Source organism: Hippoglossus hippoglossus, chromosome 19, assembly GCF_009819705.1.
Source record: "Hippoglossus hippoglossus isolate fHipHip1 chromosome 19, fHipHip1.pri, whole genome shotgun sequence".
NCBI lineage: Eukaryota > Metazoa > Chordata > Actinopteri > Pleuronectiformes > Pleuronectidae > Hippoglossus > Hippoglossus hippoglossus.
In genome coordinates, this window is record NC_047169.1 from 14,349,057 (window position 1) to 14,363,731 (window position 14,675).

General features: G+C 42.5%; 1 protein-coding gene across 17 annotated transcripts in view; it reads right to left on the reverse strand.

Moving 5' to 3' along the window:
* The window catches only part of cacna1g (calcium channel, voltage-dependent, T type, alpha 1G subunit), a 240,478-nt gene that overhangs the window by 48,536 nt on the left and 177,267 nt on the right, over positions 1-14,675 (reverse strand). For all 17 annotated transcript variants that reach the window (XR_004612086.1, XM_034569763.1, XM_034569764.1 and 14 more), the window contains 3 exons: positions 12,199-12,322; positions 7,019-7,087; positions 3,643-3,827 (listed from right to left, as the gene is read on the reverse strand). Coding sequence is in view for 16 of the 17 variants with exons in the window: in XM_034569763.1 (XP_034425654.1) it covers positions 3,643-3,827; positions 7,019-7,087; positions 12,199-12,322 (378 nt within the window). In the remaining variant the exon portion in view is untranslated. The remainder of the gene's footprint in view (positions 1-3,642; positions 3,828-7,018; positions 7,088-12,198; positions 12,323-14,675) is intronic.

Genomic DNA, 14,675 nt, shown 5'->3' on the forward strand with positions numbered 1-14,675 from the left:
CTTGATGAATGAGGTGCAGAGGTGTGTGTATGTGTGTGTGTGTGCCCTGTTTAACAAAGCCAATGCATCATTCTGTCACACAAACAGATTTACACACAAACACAAAACGATTGTGCCCTCCTGAACACCCCCTGCTCCCTTTGCGCAATTTAGTGCCTTCATTAATATCTTTACCGAGAAGGAAAGAGAAATGGACGGCTCCACACAAAAAAGTTCATGAATACAAAGTCACCTGCTTGTTGCAATAACACTCACACTAGGCATGTTGCAAGCGTTGCAAGAAATGCCCACAATAGCTCAGTGCAAACTCTTCACATGGTTACACTGCATAAACTACAGAAGACACTGTTCAAAACGTGCTTCACTCAGTGACAAGCTGCCATGGATTTCACCCTGTGAGCACATAAATGACTGCGGATTGATTGTTATTCCCAAGTCAGCGCCAGCAGCTCCGATGTTGCCTGTGTGAACCCCACGTGCACCAAGCAGCCAGAGGGGAAAACACAGACAGGCTCATATTTGATTTAACACCCAGCGAGCGCGAGTCGACCACAGTCGGATTGAGGTGACAACAGGCTCATATTGGAACTAACACAGAAGCTTTGTGGATGACACTGCTGCGTCTGCCTCGTGCCAGACTATAACGTGTCCTTCAGGGTGGTCCCTTCTGGCTGTATGCCTGTCTGGTCACAGGTAGGGTGAAAGGATCACACACCTACCTCTTACAGATCATCACAAGCATTGTGGTGACTGTTAGGAAAAGAAACGTAGGTGTGGATTGTTGCACTTTCCGAGAGAAATGGACATAAAGAGCAAAGATAGTGATGCTAGTTTGCAGGGACGTTGAGACATGCTTGGACTGATGAACAGGAACTACCGGACTGTGGTTGGATGCCTCTGCCGACCAGTGCAATTTATGCCGGACAGATACAACATGATGTAACCTTGGTCTTTGACCACCAAATTCTAATTTGTTCATCTTTGAGTCCAACTGAACATTTGTACCAAATTTTAAGAAATTCCCTCAAGGACATGGACGGTGGTAAATTTGTGTACTTCCCTCAAATGTCAGAACTAATTATCAAACCTTTTAAACATTATGTAAAAGGAATGACGACTAGACAATAGAGTAAAGATTATAATTGCCAAAAACTGGCAAATTAAAAACAGATCCAACCTTTCTCCTAATAGTTAGATCATGTGTGTGTTGTTAGGTTATGCAGAGGCCGTGCCATGCCTAACTCAAAATGTGCTGTAGTCCCCAAAGATATATTAGTTGGAAGCAAAGCAGTAATTCCACCCTGTGTTGACCCGACTGAATTATCTCCTACAGGGTTTTAAGCAGCAGCAGTACACCATAACAAGGCCATACTTTATAACCAGAGTAGCAAGCGAATAGCTTAATGTGATGCAGCCTTTAACGCTGGGCTCCTCCTTTTGGACTGAAAGTTAATAACTACCGTAAAATATGATTTTACAGTTTAGCTTTCCTGTAACTAGTCCACAGCCTCTGTGGAAGAAAAAGCCAAGTTGCCAGACTCAGTTCTTTCTTCTTTCTTCCTCTTTTTCCCCCCGTCATCTCCTGTTTCTCCCTCACTCACTCTCTGCCTGCTTCCATGCAGCCTCCCTAATCCTATTTCTCCCTCTGCCATTTTTACACTTTGCTCAAACTGAAGGCTTCACCCAAGAAACGGCCGACCTTTGCTCCCGAGAATATTTCTCCTAAACTCACATTTTCCTCCTGTAATTGCTTCACATTTCTAATCTGACTTAAAAAACCTTTCCCACTTGACATTAATACGGCCTCAGCCCTGCTGGCCTGGGGGGATTAACTAGGACAGGGCGTTCAGCAGAATGACAGAACTCTGCATCAGGGAGCATCAGGTACTGGTCTCAAGTGTTCGGTTTGTCACCAGATCAAACTAGAGAACCCTTTGAGTGACACAAAGTGAATTTTCAAATGTCACATTCACATTTAACTTGCGAGTTTAAAGTACAATGCTACCTTTTAAAAACTAGCCAGCACCGCTGCACCGAACCAAATTATTTGTGCATGTTTTATATGTGTTGTAAATGGCTTCAATCTACATTCGTTGTAGCATTGTAACTAGCGAGATCATTTTTTTGATTTAAACGCAATTGGACGTCAACAAGGCAAAAAACATGAGTGGAAAGATGCATCAAGTTTCAACCATCACCAAGCTGACCTGTGAACCCTCCCCTCAGGGTTTGTCCCAGCAAATAAATCCATGCTACATCCATAAGGTTTGACTACTGCCTTTATTGTTCTCATACTTATCACAATGACATCTACAGTGCTCAATGAAAGAAGAATCTTCCTGTCTCAACCAGACCATGAAGTCAAGCTCATCAATTCATTTGTACTCCACACATGTCATCATTCAAACAGTTTCAGTCTATCACAGTATTGTATCCATACATGTGTGTTTCAGTGCACCCCTGGAGGTTTGAAAGTAAAACAGGGCTTCCAAACTTGTCTGTTTTAGGGCCGGTGCTGTGGTGCACATTAGAGGTTTTTCAACTCTTAACCGAAATCGTGTGGATATGGCCTTAATTAATCATTTTGGAAAAGCTATGAACGCGTACACACTGGGATACCAAGCTGGTGTTTTCAGGTACAATCTGTTTAAGAAAAGCTCCTTTTCTGGGTAAAGAAAAACAGGACTGTACAAATATATGTGGCTTGATGTTGACTTACTCTCTGGGTATGTTTAACTATGGGTTAGAAGATACTCCCTGCTGCACTGAGCTGGGGGATATTTTGTCGGGAGTGATCTGGTTGTCAAAACGTAGATACCAAACAATAAATCTTTTTAAATTTAATGTCAAAGTAAGGTTCAAGTAAAAAAGGCAAAAAGAAAATGGTTAAAAAAAGGTCAGTGGTGTTTGGGTAAAATTGGAAGGAAAGAAAATGACTATTTGATTTTTGTGCTCTTTCTGAGAGACGTGATAAATATTCAAGAGATGGCAAAGCCTGGAGAGCTCCCCTTCACGAGATGAGACAACAAGCATGTGAGCATGAGCCAAGTCAAGCATGAAGACACACACACACACACACACACACACACACACACACACACACACACACACACACGCACACACACGCACACACGCACACCGGAGGAATTTTCACACGTGTTTAGACCCTGTCGATTATTACTAACAAATTGTTCTTTTCTTTCCCAGTCTCTTTTTCTCTCTCTCTCTCATACAAACACACACACACACACGCACACGCACACACACACACACACACACACACACACACTTGGAGATAGGAATAGAAAAACAGTCTCCAAATTGGTGGTTTCCGCTTCATTTCCCCTCAAATAAACATAACTCTGCAATTGTGTACATGCGCACAATAACACAAGCATGAATGGACTCTAAAATAAATGCCAATAAATACACCCAAACATACAAACACACAAAAACACACGCATCTCCCAAAAGCATTTATCATCCAATGCGTTTGATAAATGGAGAGATTCTAACCTATATACTCACGGGAATGGTTTGAATCATATCCTAATGTTTTTCTTAATATAATTCTGGCCTGGTTTGTCCTATCACTGTGTTTGCTTGCTTGTGTATCTTGGCGTCCCTGGGAGAGCCACCTACCGTAGCGGCCGCAGGGTCCTCAGCAGCCTCAGCACTCTGAGCATGCCCAGGATCTTGGTACCCGTGTTGGAGATGAGGGACACGAGGATGTCGATGACAGAAATCATTACCAGCATCCCGTCGAGAAGGTTCCAGCTGCTCCTCAGATAGGACTTGTCCCCGAAACACCAGCCCAAAGCTACGATCTGGACACAGACAGGGACAGAGAGGCATGACATATAAACACGTAGCAGAGTTATTTACAGGCCAGATAACACTCTAGCACTCCCCATTCAGGTCAGCATATTTAAAATCCAACACCAACAAATATAAATGCCATGAAATGATACATAAATCCATTGTTCTACATCTACTTTTTGTCTGTGCCCTTGCAGATTGTTTATAAATCTTTATTTTGCATGTATCAGGAGTTGGTGCTTCATGTGCCTCATGCAGCTTATTCACTTTGCAGAGCGATTTTGGAGCTCGGCTGTGAGGATAATAAAAGCCGTCAGCTTCCCAAACCTCATTTCTTATTCCATAGGTTCCGCTCATCATTTATCCTGCCCATAAATCACTTAACATTCCAGAAAATAATAGACACTGGCTGGCTGTGTTTGTTTTTCTAGCTCAAACTTGTTCAATCAGGCCAAGAAAAAATATGTTTTCCTCATGCATGTGTAAACACCTCCTGATAGAAGAGAGAGATAGAGGAGATAGAAGATCAATCCCATTAGTTGATGCTAATCAATGCATAATGGTAATTAATGTATATATACAGTATAATGTGTATATGGGGAAACATCAAACTATATGGACACAAACAGCTCCATGGAGTTCATCACAATAATTTGATTTATGCCACTTTACACTTTGACTACATTGTATCTCACAGAAAGTACATTGGAAATGAGAAAATCCATTTTCATTAAATGTGCTCGGATACTAACACAGAAGTATTTAGAGCCTAAGTGCCTAGAGAACAATCTAATTGTGCTGCAAGTAAAATTCCAGCTTTTCAAATGTTTGATCTTTAAACAACAAAGTATTCAGAGCCCCAAAAGGGTCACTGCGAGATTGTTTAAAGGTTCACTTTTGCGTTCCATCGCAATACTGTCGCGTTACGCCACAATATTTCCCCATTTTCCATCATTCAGCATCGTCATTTCATTATAGGTGCAAAAGTGTGCAGTCATCTGTGTCTATGCAGTTGTCCTGAGTACAGTGACTAGTTCTGAAGGAATCCGACAGCATCCTGCAGATCACCGTACCTCGTTCTTCTGGAGGGACTTGATCTAAGAATTCATTCAAATTCACTTTCACTAGTTATACATGAGCAGTACAACTATATCAGCATACATACCAGATCAGAGTACAACTCGATGAGCTGATCCATACTGTGCTGGGAGAAGATGAGCAGAAATGGGCTACATAACACAGTGTGGATACCTGACCAGGCCGGGCCTCTTATTTCTCTTTTTTTTAAAGGATATTTGGGTTTGGGTTGGGTCAGTCATGTTGGTGGGGCAGTTTTTTTAGGAAAAGTTCAAGTAAAGTACAAGTACCTCAAAATAAAAAGCACATCTTCTTAGTTCCACTGACTTAAACTTAACCACTTTCACATAATGGATTTTTTTCTCCTTTCTATATTGGGTTATTCCTATGATATGCTTTGTAGATTGCTACTGCTGGCAATATTATGAAAGTTGAATTAAACAGCTCCTTAAAATGTGTGTGTGTGTGTGTGTGTGTGTGTGTGTGTGTGTGTGTGTGTGTGTGTGTGTGTGTGTGTGTGTGTGTGTGTGTGTGTGCGCTGAGCTGGGACCAAAAATAGAGACAAAGGCTTAGAATGAGTGACACCCATGATCTTTCCTCTCTCATGCCTCCGCTCGCTGTCGCCCACGCCTGCATGGACCTCCATTCAAAGCTGGGCCTCTTGAATACAGGCAAGACTATCCTCCTCTTAGCATTATGAAACAGCCCTGAAAGTGTGCGAATGTGGCCTGTGTGTGTTCACTGTCAGCGAGCGGCTCAATCTCTTAACCCCCCCTCCCCTCCATTCCAACTCCCTCCCCTCCCTCGTAAGTATTTGTTCTGTGTTTTGGGGGCTTACAGTCCACGTGAGTATCAGACAGACTATTTTCTCTGGAGCTTTGTGTCTGAGCGGTTTTTTGAGTCTGGCCTGGGTTTCTCCATCTTACCCAATTTCTGTTACATTGTGAGCGAACACAGATGTGTCACATCTCGTTTCTTTTGAAGCTCTGGAGAAACGAGAGGGCTCGATGTGAGGCCAACAGTGTTTTTCTCAGCTACCAAAGACTATAAATAGTGGCATTAAGAGCTGAGTGGGTAAGTACAGAGCTCGGTGATGACTTTAGAGAAGTTATAAAGTTGGCTATATGGCTCAGGAGGTAGATCGGGTCACCAACTATCCAGAGGGTTGGTGGTTCAAACCCTGATACTGAACACCAAATTGCCCCTGATATAGCCGTGCCTGCAGTCTATGAGTGATGGGTGATACGTATAGAAGCGCTGTATGAATGTGTGAGTGAATGGGTGAATGCGACTTGTTCTGTAAAGCGCTTTGAGTGGTTGATAAGACAGTAAAAGAGCGATATAAATCCACTCGATTTACAAAACACACAGGTACCTTTCTGAAGAGGATGAAACAAAGCACAGGATGGAGATCAAGATATTGTCCTCAGGATTATGCAAAAAGTACTGACCCAATTTTAAGGATATCTTGTGAAGGGGTGGGGCAAGGAAGGACCACTTTCTCTAACAAAGTGAGAAAGGGCATTTTTTTCAACATTTTCATTTATTTCTCTGAGAATAATTCATGAATCTGGATGAAAGAAATCAGACACGTTAAGGGGACGGATATTCATCAGAGTGCGCTATTTGGTGAAATGTGGTCACATGAGGGAACTGTTTGGGGCCTTGTCAGATGTACGCACTCTGACTCTACTGAGTGTCATTCTAGTTTGTATGTTTGTTGCCAGGATTACTCAAAAACTTGTGGACTGATTACCACAAAACTTGTGCAGTTTGGATGTTGTATGGGTCAGGGAAGAGGAATCGTCTGGATTAGAGGGGGTGGTCCTTAGATAGGGTGTTCTCAAACACTTTCTCAGGGAATAATTCATGGATTATGATGAAAAAGGCATATTAAGGAGACTGGTATTATGAGTGTGTGCAATTTGGCACAGCTTGATTTAATTTAAGGGAACTGTAAGGCCTTGGCAGTGGTAGGCACTTTACTAAGTGCCTCTCCAGACCACCATCTTCTGCTCTTTAGGAAACGAGCTGTGAGGAACGCTCACACATGGTCTGCATTGTAATGATTTCATAATTTACAACTAATGCTAAGTATCAGTGGAAATCCAGAGTGTCTTACCTTCACTGTCATCTCAGTTATAAAAATCGCCGTGAAGATGTAGTTGGACAACGTGAGGAAGATCCGCTCCTGCAAAACAAAAAGAGCACAGACATCTGAGCTGAAGCGCAGAAGCATGTAAAAGTTTGAATGGTTTAAAATTCACATTTTTGTGATGAGTATGTTTTCTACTGCGTTCTGCCTCCACATTAATCTAGTGTACAGCTGAATAATGTATGAGGGAACTGTTTTTCCTTATGGTGAGAACACCTTTAGAAACATCCCTACTGCACTCACTAATGATGGCTGGCAGGCAATGCTACAGTTTACTCTTTATTAGCACTGCAGGGAATATTTAAACAAGGCTTCTAATCTGGTTTTTAGGCTTGAATTATTTCTTTTTACTTTATACTAGTGACGACAACTGTCTAAACTGACCTATATTTTGTACTGCAAATGCACAAGAATCTGTTGGTTTGCCCTGAGAATAAGTGATGCTATGTTACCTACACTCGTCAAAATGCTGCATTTGTAGTGAGAAACAAGAAGTAATTTTTTATAATTATAACTTTATTTTCAGATTTCCCCTGTAAGTAGCCCTTATAAGCTTTTATATATGTGACCTGCAACTATGAAACAAAAATTGCCAACATTAAACGCTTGGACCTACTTCACATTTTCAAATGTATGAATGTATTACATTACATGTTAGCGTCTGAGGTCATGTGCTTTCCTGTCAACCACAGAAATGCGTCTTGCAAAGTCCTTCTCATCAAACCAGCATGTTGCATTAGATTCTATATTTTTTTCCTCAGAAATAACCCGTATATTTAGAAAACGGTCGCCATCTTTTAGTTTTGAGAGCGTGCACCCAACACAAGGCTATCAGGACCTCCATCTACACAAGTTCGCATTACTGAACTCCCATGTTTCCCTGTGGCCAGCATGGCTCAGAGGCCTGTGTCTGCGCAGGAGAGGATGGGAGCCTGTTTACTGAGCTAAACAAGGACTGATAGAGAAAACAAGCAGCACGGCAAGAATTAGGATCCCTTCTGTGACTGCTTATTTACCCTACTTCTCCTCCGTCTGAGGAGACCCGACCCTGCCCTGCCACTGAGTTTCTATGTAATGTATGTGTGTGTGAGTGTGTGCGCGTGTGTGCCTGTGAGTGGGTGTAGGTGGCTGCCGTTCCCACGGCCTCTGACAACACACACACACACACACACACACACACACACACACACACACACACACACACACACACACACACACACACACACACACACACACACACACACACACACACACACGCAGCTTCGGGGAATATCAGGCATGACATCACTGGGAATGCTGCCGTTGAGAAGCTTTTCATTCCTGGCCTCTGTGAACAAGTTTTCATATTGTCATTCATTACAAACTTATGTGGTAACGAATGACAGAGGGGAAAGAGACTTTGGACTCTGCAACTGCAAATATATAAAATGCTCCCTGCATGACTTACATTGACCAGGTCAGTTCAGTTTGCCTGTATTTGCTGTTGAATTGGGTGTGTATAACATTACCAACTGTAGTTCACAACTCAAGGTCTAGCGGCCAGTGACTGGTCTGCAAATGAAAGCAGCTTTAGCCATTGTAGCTTGCTAATCAACTTAAGCACAGTACCATCTTTAGTGAAATCCTACATTACAGTTTGAATAACAGCCTGTTGGAAATCTAGTTGGAGTCAGCAACAAATCCAGCCAACTCTAACCACTCGAAGCACAGGACGAGGTGAAAGTGGTGCAGGTACATGTAAAGGTGAGATGCTCCATGATTTCTCACGTGTGTGAGGCACAGGGTGACACAAACTCAGTGAAGTTGGCCCTGGCAGAAAAAAAACTGATTGCCTGTCGGTTTCAGGTTGCGCTTGCGCAAGACATCAGCCTGAAAAAATGAATCCTGCCCCTTCTGATTTGAAGTAACACTGAGCACAAAGGCAGAGGCTGGCTATGACCTAAACTGGGAACCAGTTTGCTTGATCATGCTCCAGTTAAAACAAATACCCAACACTAAACACTTCCAGTAGCTTATTTCCAGTGGCAAGGCTCCACAAGGCATTGTACTCTGGCAAGCCCAGATACCCAAGAGATTTGGTACCTGGCCGCATTTTTGGGACCACAAAATCCTACAACTGTATTATGACTGCACTTCCTGTGTTCCTGAGCAACAGAAAACAAGACGCGATTGCTCTCAATTGTGTGGAATAGATGATGTAGCTGCTGAAAACTTAGATAGATGGCATTTTATTCTGTTGGTGCAGATATAATTCAATTTGGAGCTCTAGACAGTGAGGTATTGTCCCTTAGCTCAATTAGATGTAATAAATTGTAATAGGCGGCACAATCATCCCCAATCATTTCCACTGAGCTACAGGAAGACGGTATCCAGGCAACCTCCAGCACCAAACCAAAACAGCAGCAGACGACAAGCCAAACACAAAGTGTCTGACAAAACTTCCAGGACAACGGAATAATTGTTCAGCCTGCATTCCTCACTAAAATGTTGTGACTGTAAGGCTTTATCTCTCGAGCAGTGACTACATTTCTATTTAAGGAACACATCGCATGTCGGGATATCACCACGGGCGACGTGAAGCAGGTTCTTCAAAGGAGCAGCAGCGGAGCAAACATTCATACGTCTGATTGTGAAACACAGACAGTAACAGAATCAGCGAGCGGAAATCAATTCACATTCAGCTTCATTAATTCAACACAACCCACACAGACACAAATAGCCTCGTGCACTGACCACGCAGGCCAGATCCGCGGCGATAAGCATCACAGCTCAAAAGCTGTAATGACTGCCCATTCTCTTGTTCCAGGCTGCTTGCTGTGTCATACATTTCCATCTCATTACAGTAATGACCTCAGGCTGCCGACTGGACACGACGGCCACGGCAGGAGGCTGACAAAATACGTGTGCATCCGATAAAAACTCTAGTTTCCGAAGTGAAAGTTAGTGCGGCTTCTTCTATATAGGTCCCTATAACATAAATAATATTAGATTTTAAGGTGAAGACATGTTTTAAGGGTTAGTTTATGGTTAGGATTAGGCTTAGGTCAAGGTTTAGGTTAAAGTTCTGGTAAGAGGTAGGGTAAGTGAGGTACTAACTATGGTTAAAGGGATAGTTCACTCTATCTACTCCCCACTATGCCAATGTAGGGGTGGGGGAAGTGTTTGAGTCCACAAAACACTTCTGGAGTCTCAGGGGTAAACAGTGTTGCAGCAGAATCCGATACAATTGAAGTCAATGGTGAGTTCTTCTTCAGACGTAATTAAACAACAGAAAAAACACAACAGGCGTCCATACTGCTTGTGTGGTGTCACCCAAGTGTCTGTAAGCCCCGACATTAAAATTCAACTCGAAACGAGGTCATGTACGCCATGTTTTAAGCCTAAAAGTCCACTGATATCCTCCTTCCAGGTGCATTCACAGACCCTCAGGCAAACCATCGTGTAGCTACAGTATATGTCTGCTAGCTTAGCCACTTCCAGTGAACTTTTAGGCTTAACATACGGTGTAAATGACCTTGTTTTGAGTCGAATATGAATATCAGGGCTTGCACTATTGACTTCAATCGTATTGGATTCTACTGTAAGTTTACCCCTGAGACTCCAGAAGTGTTTTGTGGACTCAAACACTTCAACCACCTCTCCATCGGCATAGTGGGGAGTAGATAGAGTGAAGTTTCATTTTTCGGTGAACTATCCCTTTAAGGTTAGAGTATGTCTCCAAGGAATCAATGTATGTCAAGGTATTGTCCTCTGAAGTCATGGAGACATGACTGTGTGTGTGTGTGTGTGTGTGTGTGTGTTTGAATAGAGGTGAGAGAAGAAATCCTCTGAACTGTATGTGATGCCCTGATGAGAAAGGCTGACCTGTGGGGCAGCCTTCATTTGCTAAACATCTACTTCCTGGACATTAGCCACATTCACCGTGCCCGCAGATAATTGAATCAATTTCGACGCCACCCTCTCCTCCGTGTTTCGCTCGCAAAACAAGCAGGACAGAGCGTTCTAGCGAGACCGAACCGCAATTAGGACCATCAACAGAACTACCCGCTCAGTGAGAAGGGTTGATAATTATTGTGTTTATGCAAGCAGAGGCTGTGTTCTGCTGCTATTGCTGGAGGTAAGAAAGGACACAGTATGCGTTGTGTGTTTGTGCGTGTTCCTTCAAGGCATTCAGACAGCCCTCTTCTACGGACGGTGCATTAGCTAAGGAGGTGATGCATTGTGTTGATGCATCGCGCTGGATACAGGGGTATAGCACACATCACCCAAAGCTGGATCACAGTCAAGCAGGAGTGGTTCCCTGCTTGGACAATGTTCCGCTCCATTTCTCTGGGGCGAGCAAACTACAGCGGTAACTCTGTGTGCGAGTGTGTGTGTGTGTGTGTGTGTGTTTGAGCAGCCACCAAGTTTGGAGCCGCTGACATTCCTCCATTTCTGTTTGAAGTGTTTTCGAGCAGGCAGTGAATTTCTTCATTCTTCACACACACAGTTCAGGGGGGGTCTGTGTCTGGACTGTACATACAGTACAGCTGGGGGGTGATGTGTGGTTCTCTGCCCGTCCAACTCTCTTTCCCTTTTTCTTAGTTTTTTTTATCAATGTCGTAAAAAAATTTGGACTATGACTTTACACAGAGACTTTTTTCCTCGGCCATTGGTTTTCTTGTTTGTAAGCAGGATTAAGCGAAAAATACTGTACAGATTTCTGAAACTTAGTGATGAATAGGCAGAAAAAGAAGCCCTTAAATTATGGTGTGGATCCAGACAAAGAGGCGGATCCAGGAATACATTTTCGACTTTCTTTAACTTTGCGAGATAGAGCGTTTTTTTTTTACATTTTCCACTGATTTCCCAGGGGGGAAAAGAATGTCACTACCCAACCTTTTTGAAGGCACATTTAGGCGACTAAAGCCAAACACAGGAAAGCAAAGGAGAGGGCCAAGAGACAACGCTACCTGCAAAAGGCTCGTGCCCTGTGTGGAGCTTATCTCATCACATATTTCAAGCAAAAATAATTACATTTAAAAGTACCCTAACAAGAAATAGAGGAGCAGGATTTTTTTTCTTCTAATTGTTGTTAGTGGATTAACAAAAACCTCTACACATTTATGAACCTGTTAATAAACCTAGTGATTGTGTTTGAGACTCACAGCACTGGAGGGTTCGATGCGAGGCCTCTCCATGGCAATGGTGATGCAGTTGAGGAAGATAATGACCAGCACGACGTGGTCAAACATCTTGTGGCTGATGAACCTTTTGCACAGGATCCGAAACCTGCCAAAAAAAAAACAAGCGCAGAGATGTAAGTGACAGTGGATAAAGGCTGTTACACACAAGTGAGGGTACCAACCACACAGTGTGTTTCGTTGCGATTATACAACAAAAAAGGTAGTTTTAAGTTTACACAGGTTTATGGCATATTCCACACACTGACATATGTCATAAATCTCTGTCAGCAGGAACAGTGACAAACCAGAATGAGGGGATGTGATGGAAACGCTATAGTAAATACATCCAGTGTGCATATTGATTATTGTTGGTGTGAGCCTTGAGATTCTTTAGTCAAGGTCCTCCTCCATTGAAAATGGTCTTTTCCCCCATTGTTACTTCTCTTTGATGTTTGAGCTCTACTGTGCAGAGTGATGTTTACCAGCAGAGTTTGAAACTGTGGTGGATTGTATTCACATTCGTCTGCTCGAGGGGAAACTTCCTCTGTGCTCACTGTAAATCTCAGTTTTAAGAGGCGTCCATTATGTGCCAGCAGTCCATTGAGGAACATGCACAAGTGGGATGTAGAGACTTTAACTTGCATGTACACTGAGAACATATCTCACAGAGATGTAAGGAGATATCTTGTGTCCAGCTGCTAAACTTATAACGTGAAAAGGGTTTGCATTTACATTTTCTTAACAATAGAGGATTATTAGATGCAATTTTAAGAAGAAAGTTTTTGTATTTTTATGTGTGTTTTATTTGGTAAACCCTACATAACATTATTTTGAGAAATGCTTCATAAAGATTATTATTATTATTATTATTTTTTTTTATTTCATAATTTACTGAATTGCTCACCTCCGCTCACCAAATGTCAGCTGGGATTGGCTCCCTGTGACCCTTTCAGGATAAACTGTATAGATAAATAGATTATTAGTACTAATGCGTTAATTTGATCAAGGTTTTACTGTTGAAGCTGGTTGTGTTGGAGCTCATTTTACGCTCTATATGCTGTGGGGTAGTTTAATCTACACTGAATCATATTTTATAATCTCATTTTGTATGTAAAATGTTAATCTGTAAAGTAGCTGAACTAGCAGCTATAGCTGTCAAAAAGCGGGGCAAAAAAATTAATTAAGTCCCACTCAGCTGTAATGGCTTGGGCGTTTAATAAAGCGGGGTCCATCGAGCCTGCTGTATAAAACCTGTCATAATATTACATACCGTACAAGGACATTTACTGAAACACACTGTACACACTGTACACACTGTAATGAAGGATCTCATTCAATTTAAAAGAGCTTGTCTCACACGCGGTGATTCTGTAATGAACCGCTGTAGAATAAAGAGTCATCAATTATGCCTGACTTTCATCACCCGACGTGAAAAAGGTTGCCAGGCGTTTAGCTCGCGACGAAGGGGACAAGTGGAAACACCTGTTATTTATGGCAGCGGAAGCGATTCAACTACGTCCTGAATTTTTGGTTTTAATTTGGCAACACAGACACAAGTGCCGTGTCAACACTTGCCGCGTTTTGTGTGTTACATTACACAGGCTGTGTGAGCTAATTCCTCTTTGATATCTGCACGCCAGAGCTGTGATGCTGGAGGATTCGTGTGGTTTCCTGAAGCAGACAAATGAGGGAGGGAGGGAGGACACATGGTGAACCCACACAGACACACGCACACACCTCCTGTGACAGCTCCTCCTCTGTAATTTGAAGGGCCCGTGTCTGGGTGGGACCTTTTATGTTGAGTTCAAACACTCACACTAAAACCTCAGGAAACAACAGTCACCACAAGCAAACAAAAAGCCAAAAAAAAAACCTTCTCTGTCAAGTGACAAGGGTTTGAAGTTTTTACCTTCTGATGATATCTAATGATCTTTTGACTTGAATATCCTTTAGTTTTATACTTTAAAGAAATTTCACAAACGGTCCCTGGACACTGATTCTCTCAACTGAAGTTGAACAGTCAACCAACTTCTTTTTCCTCATATCCATATTTAAAATTTTTGTTGGCATCTTTGATGTCTTTTCTCTTTACTTCACAAAAATGTGAACACACTCCTTGCTCTGTGCATTCCCAACAATCCAGAGACACAACCCGCATCACTTCCTGTGTGCTGGGACGACTGCCTTTTACAGAAAAGAGCTGACAGATGCGAGGAAAAGTTGATGTTTTCTTCAACTACAGGCTGAATCACTTTTACCACTTGGCAAAGCAGCAGCACAGAAAGTTTGGACATAAAAAACGCCACAGATCATTACGTTCACTGTTTACAGTAAGTCTGAAACTTCCTCCCAGCTGTCTCTTTGTTCTATTCCTATCCGTTTCTTATTATCTGCTGCTCAAATTCCAGTCGAGCTGCACAGGGTCTAATCATGCACTGTACACAAAGGAACAGGGGACA